The sequence below is a fragment of the Diadema setosum genome, chromosome 20 (assembly GCF_964275005.1).
Source record: "Diadema setosum chromosome 20, eeDiaSeto1, whole genome shotgun sequence".
Lineage (NCBI taxonomy): Eukaryota > Metazoa > Echinodermata > Echinoidea > Diadematoida > Diadematidae > Diadema > Diadema setosum.
Window position 1 is genome coordinate 5,703,073 of NC_092704.1, and position 10,816 is coordinate 5,713,888.

The 10,816-nt window shown below is 40.9% G+C and overlaps 1 protein-coding gene across 1 annotated transcript; it reads left to right on the forward strand.

The window, feature by feature from the left end:
* Window positions 1-230: 230 nt before the first annotated feature.
* On the forward strand, window positions 231-10,816 carry LOC140243296 (sperm-associated antigen 6). The gene is made up of 9 exons (XM_072322968.1): window positions 231-356; window positions 3,259-3,354; window positions 3,986-4,152; window positions 4,596-4,779; window positions 5,492-5,697; window positions 6,362-6,688; window positions 7,755-7,946; window positions 8,618-8,880; window positions 9,616-10,816. Exons 1-9 carry the CDS (start codon window positions 332-334, stop codon window positions 9,680-9,682), a joined length of 1,527 nt encoding a protein of 508 aa, XP_072179069.1. The 5' UTR covers window positions 231-331; the 3' UTR covers window positions 9,683-10,816.

A 10,816-nucleotide genomic window follows, 5' to 3' on the forward strand; every position in this document is an offset into this window, starting at 1 on the left:
ATTCCATGCATACGTACGAGGCCTACCCACCGAACTATGTTTTAGTTCGGTGGGCCTACCGCGCCGCCGTAAAATGCTACACAGTCGTTTGTTTATAAAATACTGTCCAGGAAACAATATTTTTCCGCCAAACGAATGGCAAATTAAGACTATGCACACAGCGGCATAATGACCTTCTTGGAGAAACTTCCGGGTCAGTATCCCGCCGATCGCTGGCATAGCAACGAAACAGTAAACCTGTGCGTGTGGGCTGCTAGAAATCCATGTCGTGTCTGAGAAAAGGATAATATATTAGCAATTACAGTGACATTTTATCGCAGAAAACGGCAAGATGAGTTCGAGACAAGTATTACAAGGTAAATAAAGAATTTGCAATGACAGTTATTAGTTGCTTAACGAATTTGTTGGTTTTAATTTCAGATGTGCCTGTGTTTTTGTGTGAGAGCAGTCACAAAAAGATCTCGGTATGCGCGGCACGAGATGCCTCTCTCTCTGCTCTATGGATGCGAATGAACAAGGAGTGGGGCCGGGGGGCCGGGTGTGTGTGTGTGCTACATGCAGTAAACACAAGATGTGCGGCTATCCTGGGTTTTGCCTGGGCCTCATAGCAGCTCAGACACTCCAGACAAAAATGCCCTTATTTACCATAAGTTATTAGGTAGCAGCATGTATGCCTGGAAATCCAGGATGATGTCATCTTTATCACTATATCAGTAAATTATGACGTCTTCTTCTTCTTCTTCTGATTAAGTCTGCCTCCTTCAATAGACTGAAGATTCTTGCAGACTGGTGCTATTTAGTTACATTATAATACAGTTTATGTACAGATATTTACAAGCACATAGAAAATTTGACGAAAAAACTAGCCACTGTGATCAACCGTTAGACGGTTTCGAAATGATCCCACAGATGGCGCTGAAACAATTTCTGACGACAGGGAATTCCAGTTCCTTACAGTTCTTGGGAAGAACGAATGGCGATGCGATTCAGTTCTCGAGTATGGTATTTTGTACATCATAATTAGCCTGTCATTTTCTCTGCGCTGTTCCAGAGTGGTCCAATTAAGTTCTTGTAGCATTTTGGTGACACTCGAGGTGTTATGGTCATTGGTAGCGATTTAAAGTGAATCGCGCAGCTCTTCTCTGGACCATTTCCACTTGGTGGATTAGGTTCTTGGTAGATGGGTCCCAAACTGTGGAAGCATACTCAACAATTGGTCGAACCAACGTTTTGTAAGCTGTGGCTTTAACATCAGAAGATTTTATGCGAAGATTGCGTTGTAGAAATGCAAGCACGTTATTGGCTTTATTGACAGTATTGTTGATGTGTTGGGTCCACTTCAAATCAGAAGTGATGGTTTATTACACCCAAGTACTTCACGGATTCAACAGATTCAAGAGGGGCGTTATTTAGATGATACACGTGTTGCACCTTACTTCTTTTCCTGGATATTGTCAAAACCTTACACTTATCTGTGTTCAAATCCATCATCCATTTTTTCGCCCAGTCACCAATTTTGTTTAGGTCCTCTTGAAGATTTTGCGTATGATGTTGATTGTCGATGGTCATGTAAGAAATTGCATCATCAGCAAAAAGGCGAACCTTTGACGCGAGACCATCAGGCAAGTCATTGATGTAAAGTAGAAAGAGGCAAGGCCCAAGAACCGACCCCTGAGGCACTTCAGATCCTACCGCTACTGAAGAAGATTTAATACCATCCAAAACGACCCTCTGACTTCTTCCATTGAGAAAACTTTGAATCCATTTCAGATTTTTCCCCCTGATACCGTAGTAGTCCAGTTTACGTAAAAGCCGCTCATGTCCAACCTTGTCAAAAGCTTTATAGTCACTGATAGTATTGTCAGATGGACCCTAACGATATGTAACAGTTAACGTTAGATTTCTACTCATTGACAATGGATATTATTATTAGTAGTACCCTGACAAAATGAATATCAATTAATATCATCATATTATAGATATGTTTTCACTTTATCATTTCCATTGTTATCCATTGGTACTGGCACTGGTCCATGGCAATGACAATTTGCATGTGTTGTCATTAAAATAAATGTCAGTTGTGTCTTCTTGAGATTGGGCTTGGCTAGTTGTGGACAAACTTAATCATTTTGGCCAACTTTGATATTGGCAGTATCAAACTCACTCACAAAGTTGGCCAGAAGTTTGTGCACAAGCCAAGCCCAAGAAGACACAACCGGCAATGCATGCAAATTGTCATTGCCATGGACAAGTGCCAATACTATGGATATCAATGCCAATGGAAATGATGAAGTGAAAACATAATCTAGAACTTAAGAAGTTAAAGAACTTTAGGCACCTACACATGCGCATACATGATGCAGTTCTACTGGTATTTTCTAGCTCCAGTCATCTAATTTGATAAAAACACTTGTAGATCTAAAAGTCTACAGTACGGCTGTCAATGTGCTGTCCATTTATGTTGGGACACTGAAATCTAGAAATTATGCGTCCTCATTTAATGTAATCTTTCATTTATTTCCACATAAAAAGCTAGACGTGATCATTTGTTTTGAGGGACCATTCAGAAGCCGAACGTGTAGAATTAGAAATGATAGGAAAAGACCCAAAAAGAGATAGAATCTGTAACAAGTTCAACACAGGACTATGGCACAGTTAAAGCCTAGGGAGATGCAAATTACATAACACTTAGACTTTTGTAGCTTTCTACTACTTGACACAAACAATAAGGGGTTGGGAGAGTATGTATGTAACAAATGAAGTTGAAAGAAAGCACGTCTGAAGTTATTTCTAAATTCTGAATTGCTGTAGGGCCTGATGACTTTGAGTGCTTTACATGTGAGTTGCTTCAGTGAGACTTATCTGAGAGATTTTAAAGTGGGTCAGTAGATATCTGGAAAAAAAAGAAAAAAAGAAGGAAAGTACCAATGTGCAGTGATTATGATCTTTCCCACTTTATTTGAACATTTCTGAATGTGCTTCATCATGAGTGTAGGCACTCTAGCCATTGGCAAAAGATCCGCACTGCACCTACCTGTGTCACTTTGGAGTTGGTATGTAAGTCTAAATGAATATGTCATCTAGAAATATTACAGACAAAAAAAAAAAATGGAAATCTCTGCAAGTTCTCTGCAGACAGACATTCAACGATGTAATATTGTGACTTTGTTCTCCACCAACCAGGCAATCCAAGACATTCTGTGTAGAAAGCAAATGCTGCTTCATACTTTATAACTAACCTCCCTTTATTTTTTGCAGTATTTGAGCAGTACCAGAAAGCTCGGACAACATTTGTCCAGACTGTTGCAGAGTTGGCTTCCAGGCCGCAGAATATTGAAACTCTACAAAATGCAGGTAAGTCAAGACATGGGAAACTAAGTGGGAACACTAGAAAGATACTTCAAAAGGGTTTCTGCTTTGTCACTACATAAATATCATGGCAGTCAATTGGGTCATGATTAAAATGTCTGATCAGTGCCACATTGATCTTGCAATTTTGTAATTTGGTTAAAATATTCAGATTGAGATGTGATTTATGCCTTCATGGTTCAATTCCCAGAGACAGGTAACTGACTTACATAATATTTAAATTAATAATCAAAGTAGTCCTTTTCATCCATGGATATCACTGGCACCATTTCCTATATTAGTCTGCACTGCTCATTTTGATGTATTCATGTGTGCTTGTGTACATTATTCTCCCTTAATAAAGTTTTTATAGTTTGTAATATCAGTTTTTGTATTGTGAACGTCTGCATGCATCAAAGTTTCTTTTTATGCATTCATACTGTCTCTTTAACGATGTAATTCATTATACAATTCAGTCTTTGGACTGCGAGACATGAATACCTCAATAAAAATGTCATTTCTCGATCTATACATCTCACATCCATATATGTAGAATATGCAACATATATAAGTAAACTGATAATCATGTGATCATTATTTCACCACTGCTTTTGTCTGACCTGTGTACTTCGTCCAGGTGTGATGTCTCTGCTGCGTCCACTACTCCTCGACATTGTCCCTACAATCCAACAGACTGCCGCTCTCGCTCTGGGCCGCTTGGCCAACTACAATGACGATTTGGCAGAGGCCGTTGTCAAGGGAGACATCCTTCCTCAGCTGGTCTACTCTCTTGCTGAGCAAAATGTGAGTTAATCATGCACATGTGTAATCTCTCTCCCGAAACATTCCTATGTGCACCATTATTTTTCCCATAATAGTGTGACTATCACAATGTACAACCATTACGGTATTACCGAAGCTTTGCGGTCACAAATTTGCAAACATATTAATAATATGTAGATCCAATACGAGATTGAAAGTTTGTCAGTGCCGTATGAAATTATTTTGGGATTCATCAAATTTGTCAGGAGTCAAAGGAGAGAAAAGTTGTTGATTTTGTCATTCTTTTCCAGATGTTTTTTTTTTTTTTTGCATTTACATTTACCCGCTAAAAGCAAGCTGTATTTTGCCACAAAATGTAGATTTCCTTATCCAAGGGCAACTGTATTTCTTCATATTGAACTGTCTTTTTGAATTACTCAGAAGTATTCATTATATTTTTGTTCGTTCAATTACCACATTTACAGAGATTCTACAAAAAGGCGGCTGCCTTTGTCCTGCGGGCTGTGGCCAAGCACTCCCCACAGCTGGCCCAGTCTGTAGTGGACTGTGGGGCCCTGGATGCTCTGGTCATCTGTCTGGAGGAGTTTGACCCTGGGGTCAAGGAGGCCGCTGCCTGGGCCCTGGGCTACATCGCAAGGCACAATGCAGGTGAGCATGTAACCACTAAGGCCCAATTTTTTGTCAGTGGTTGGCATACAATTGTATTAAGAGTCAGTCAAGTATACTACAAAGCACTTGTTTTTGTTTTATATGTGTAAAGAAGAAACTTGAATATTACAATTTTGATTGTGCTGAAATTTTAACATCTAACGGCAGTGGCATTCTAAAAATTAAAGAGACATTTTGACCCCTATAGACCTGTTATTATGACATGTTAATTCTTTTTACAGTAGTGATTGTAGTAGCTTGGTGCATTGTGTCATCTCAATCTTGATGTATCAGCCTGTATTGAGAAGGTATTTGAGGACCTCAGGCATTTGTTTGTGTGATTTATTTGATTTTTTTTTTTTTTTTGGGTAATCTTGCTGAATGGCTGGATAGTCCATATTCAGCTGCACCAGCTGATTGTCCATGGAATCCAGTTATATGAATTGGGAGTGGGGTGGGGGTGGGGGGGGGGGGGGGACAACTTCATCTGGCTTTGCACCCTGCTCATTGTAATGAATGAATGATGAATGAAGAGGGATCTTTAATGTGCGTAGGTTATGACTCTCTCACAGACAGGACCTCCATTTTATGTCCTATGAGAGGAACAATTTTGGTAATTTTTCGACATCTTCCATTTGGAATTCAAATTTTGTATTTGAATTTTCATCTCCATCTTCTTTCCTCCTCTCTTTTTTCCTCCCAACCTGTACAGAGTTGGCCCAGTCCGTTGTAGATGCAGGGGCCGTCCCACTCTTGGTCCTGTGCATCCAGGAGCCGGAGCTCTCCCTGAAACGCATCGCTGCCTCCGCCCTCAGTGACATCTGCAAGCACTCCCCAGAGTTGGCCCAGACAGTGGTAGACGCCGGAGCCATCGCCCATCTGGCACAGATGATCCTCAACCCAGATGCCAAGCTCAAGGTAAGTTTGTAGACATGTTATCAATAAGCTCCCATTCTTTATCTTTTTCTTTTTCTTAATGGGAGTAGGGGGAGTGTGCTTGTTGTGTAGAGGAGGGAGTATTACTATTTCTCTTAAATTAAACAAGTTTAAATACCTGGCAGCACTATTCCTTTTGTAAACACATTCAGTAAAATTTGAATAGAGATCATGACCGTTGTTAGTTAGCTTTGGAAGCTGTTCCCCTCTATCCCAATATATCAAAAAAGCATACTTTGGAAGATTTCTGTTCATCGGTGTAGACATAGTATCATTCATCAGGATGGACAGTACTGAGATGACAGTGATGGAGCGGAAATGTATGTATCAAGGTATCAAGTGTATGTGGTCTTTGTTGTGTTATTTCTGTTCATCAAGATTAGGGTAATGTGTGGAGAGTATAAGTAGTTTTTTCCCTGGTTGCTTCTAATGTATTCTTTTCAAGTTTCCATGCCCCATTTTCAATCAATATGTAGCTGCCTCTACTCTTCAACTCCCCAACTTTACAATGTGAATTCCTGTAGTCAGTGGGAATGAAATGTACAAGAAGTCAAGACCAATTGGTTCCAATATTTGATATTTGAGAGGGAAAAAAAGAATGTGATGAAGAGTTTGTATCTGCTCGTTTTTTCTTCTGTCATGACAGCGCCAAGTCTTCTCAGCCCTGAGCCAGATCTCAAAGCACTCAGTGGACCTGGCTGAGATGGTGGTCGAGGCTGAGATCTTCCCTGCCGTCCTCACCTGCCTCAAGGACCAGGACGAGTATGTGCGCAAGAACGTGGCCACGCTGATCCGCGAGATCGCCAAGCACACCCCGGAGCTGTCTCAGCTGATCGTCAACGCTGGCGGGGTGGCAGCCGTCGTCGACTACGTTGGAGAGTCCAAGGGCAACGTCAGGCTTCCCGGTGTCATGATGCTGGGGTACGTCGCTGCACACTCTGAGAACCTTGCCATGGCGGTCATCGTATCCAAGGTGAGTAACTCTTTCCACTTAAATTCCAGGAAGGTCAATCCATTGGCATGGTCGTGTAGTGATTTCTAAGGACATTGGATGTTCATTGATGACGAAATGAAGTATATAAAGATATTCATTTTTGGATCAGAATTTTTACTCTATTGTAATGAAATTTAGTTATAACCATGTTGTTTATAATGGAAGCATCCTGTACCAGAGAGGACTGCCATGCAAATTTTTATGTCTCCTTTCTTTCACATGGTGTTCAGTTGATCAAAAGAAGACTGTGTAATGTTATGCCTCATGTGTTAGATTTAAAAGTTAGTGGAAAAGTGAGCAAAGAAAATGGGATTCCATCGGGATTCGAACCCGAGACCTCCGGATTGCTAGACCGGTGCTCTACCGACTGAGCTATAGAAAGCCCTAGTGCAGTGTTCGTCCCAGAAACCCTTAATTCTCAATGCTCGGGTGGTCAGAAGCTATAGCAGTGTGTTTGTGTGTGACACACACGCACACACTTGAACCTGGAATAAACCCGAAGGATAATTCAACTTGGGGATAAATGCGAGGGATCACCGAAGTGATGCAGCTTTTTGAGTTTGTAACAAATAAAGACAGAATAAACTGACCAGAAAGAATATAAATTATTAGTGGAAAAGTGAGCAAAGAAAATGGGATTCCATCGGGATTCGAACCCGAGACCTCCGGATTGCTAGACCGGTGCTCTACCGACTGAGCTATAGAAAGCCCTAGTGCAGTGTTCGTCCCAGAAACCCTTGATTCTCAATGCTCGGGTGGTCAGAAGCTATAGCAGTGTGTTTGTGTGTGACACACACGCACACACTTGAACCTGGAATAAACCCGAAGGATAATTCAACTTGGGGATAAATGCGAGGGATCACCGAAGTGATGCAGCTTTTTGAGTTTGTAACAAATAAAGACAGAATAAACTGACCAGAAAGAATATAAATTATTAGTGGAAAAGTGAGCAAAGATTTAGTGGAAAAGTGAGCAAAGATTTAAAAGTTGTCAGCTTCAGTGTTGATTCATCGTTGCATCACCTGCTGTCAATTTCCTTCCCCAGGGGGTGACCCAGCTGGCCATCACACTGGCTGAGGAGCCCGAAGACCACATCCAGGCTGCTGCTGCCTGGGCCCTGGGCCAGATCGGGCGCCACACTCCGGAGCATGCCAAGGCCGTTGCTGTGGCCAACGTGCTGCCCAGGCTCCTACAGTGCTACATCCGGGCAGATGCCTCAGAGGACCTTCAAACTAAGGTACAGGCAACATCTCCACAAATCCATTATGTTTGTTTGGTTGCTTGCTTGTTTGTTTGTTTGTTTGTTTGTTTCATTCCCATCTGAGAAGATGGCTGGATAGCTGATATTCAACTGCAATAGCTGGTCTTCCAAGGGGTCTAGTTGGATACGACACTCCTTATCCTGAACAGTCTTATTACAGTTGCAGCAAGCAACAATTTGATCCCTGTTCTCAATACATGTACATGTTCTTCAAACTTGTCAGGATTAACTGAATTGCGACATATTATTTTGTGTCCATTAATAATTGCTCTATATTTCTCTATGAACATGCATAGACAGTACTTTTGACAGAGTAGGTGAAAAGGAGCAATGCTCCTCTCTAAGATGTACTAAGTTGTATTGTAAACATTGACAATCTTTCAAACATCAAATCAACATGTATGGTGTCTAAACCCAAGCTAATATTAAGAAAGGAATGTGCATAGATGATAATAATAAATCATTTTTTATGAAGTGCATATCACACAAAATAAATTTAATTTCTCTATGCACATTGAAGGAGGGAAAACATAAAAATAAAGGAAGATAGACATATGGGAAAGAGGAGGGGATAAACCAAATGACCTTAGTGCACTGCAAGCTATGCATTCATAAAGAGTGTACCCATATCCGTTCTCTCCCTTCAGGCCAAGCGTGCCCTCAAGAACATCCTCCAAAAGTGCATCCACCTGCCGGCCCTGGAGCCCCTCCTCCACGACGCCCCGCCCAACATCCTCAAGCATGTGGTGGGCCAGTTCAGCAAGGTGCTGCCCCACGACCCCAACGCCCGCCGCCTCTTCGTCACCAGCGGGGGGCTGAAGAAGGTGCAGGAGATCAAGGCGGAGCCCGGCAGCGCCCTCCACGAGTACATCAACACCATCAACAATTGCTTTCCCGAGGAGATCGTCAGGTGAGACTCACTACCCTACCGCTTGTTTACTGTACTGTCATCCAGTGGATGCAGGGAATTGTTCATAAAGGGAATGTCCACTGTGTGATTGCCAATCCAAGGTACTCACAGAGACATAAGTTACAAGCATAAACAAAAAATGGCTGCAAGGGTTTGTTATTGTTGTTGTGGTTTGGTTATTGGTGGGGTTTTTTTTTTCTGTTCAAAGACACATGTCTGGTAATGCACAGCACTCCTTTTCATAGACTTCAAGGTTCAAACAATTCAAAAGACTCGGGCAGCTAAAATATATCGAGTAAACTCTCTTGTTTGCATAACAATTCTTCACAATGGAGTAAAATGGGCTATGATGTGATGCCAAAGCTACATTAGAATGTGATTGTAAAGACATCATTTACTCCAATGTAGAAGGGAATATGAACATAAATTCTTAGCAGAAATTTGTGACAGTATTCAAACAATCTTCAAAAGGTTCATCTCTGTCATGACAGTGATTATTCAGATAAAAGTGTATAGGAGTATTACTGAGGGAGACATCGCCATGGTAAATATTACCTGTGCTGAGTCAGTTTTATCTCTCCCTGGTCAGAGCGTGATACAAAGAGATGGCGTTTCCAAGGCAACTGGATAGATGTTGCCAGTAATGTATCCATTCTTGATAAGTAACTATGAACAATGGACCAAGTGCTGAGGCGATTGTGAATTACAGTCCATATCTCTCTTTGTTATTGTTAGGTACTACTCTCCAGGCTACTCGGATGCTTTACTGGAGAGGGTGGAGCAGTACCAACCCGTTGCCTAAATCATCTGGAGTCAAGATTCCCCTTGGACCATATCTCTCGCCTCATCATTCCAACATTCAGCCCACAACAGAGCATCAGATGTGGTCAGATGTGCTTTTAAGGACACCACCCTGCTTGATATCGAAAGTTTCACCTGTGTTTTGATGCTGTCTTTACCTCATTCAAGTTATGGGAACACTGGTTGTGGTTACTATCAAGCAGTCAACTATTAGATCCATGTGAAGTTAGACATTCAATCAGAGGACGATTGCAAAAATTCAACTCTTTAGAGAAAGAAGTTGGTTGGGTTTTTTTTTTTTAAGTTAGAAGGTAGAAAATCTTTGAGAATGAAAATAAAACAAAAATGGGATCTTTTTATTGCTTTATAGGTGATGCCAAACATATTTTTTTTTTGTGTGTGTGTGACCTCGGACAACAATTCAATATCTACTGGTGTTTTCTGGTGATGTGGCACAGGTTTGGACACAAACTAACAGCAAAAATAATGCTTTATACTTCAAGACAGCAAAACAAATGAACATTGAAAGACTTGAGGTGGTGATTTCATGGAGGCAAAGTCTGGATGAAGATCACATTGTGAAGGGATACCCTGCAACAGATCAGTTCGTAATAAAACAATTCTTTATGTTTCTGACAACCTCCAATGTACGGCAAGTATTTGGTAGTCATTTCACCACTGTTCATTCAACTGAATGGATCCTAGTAGTCATTAGTATGCACCCCATGCAATGTTCGTGTGTCATACTTCAATATGCATATGCAGATTCATTTACCTGCAACCCTGTGTTTCTACTTTATGATATATCGCAATCTTGTTTATTTATAGCATAATTATGATTATCTGCACTTGTATCAGTTTATGGTCTAGAGATGGAACTATAATTTGCTTCCATGCAAACATTGATGATAACCACTAATCAAATTGCATATTTTGATTCATGCGGATGAATGAATTACACAGCTACATTTTGCAAGCACAATTTGCTGAGTGCTTATGGTCCGTCCTGCAAATAATCTGCATATTTTGTACTCATTGTAAATATCTCTTTATTTTTTCCTACGTGGTTTTCATGTTGACTGCATGTTTATGTGATATATTTGTGAATAAATAAACATTTAAGTATTTGAAAGAA

Coding starts and splice junctions, on each gene's coding strand:
- LOC140243296 (XM_072322968.1), top strand. CDS start 332: ATGAGTTCGAGACAAGTATTACAAG. Junction 4,780..5,491: donor CATCGCAAGGCACAATGCAG/GTGAGCATGTAA, acceptor CAACCTGTACAG/AGTTGGCCCAGTCCGTTGTA. Junction 5,698..6,361: donor ACCCAGATGCCAAGCTCAAG/GTAAGTTTGTAG, acceptor CTGTCATGACAG/CGCCAAGTCTTCTCAGCCCT.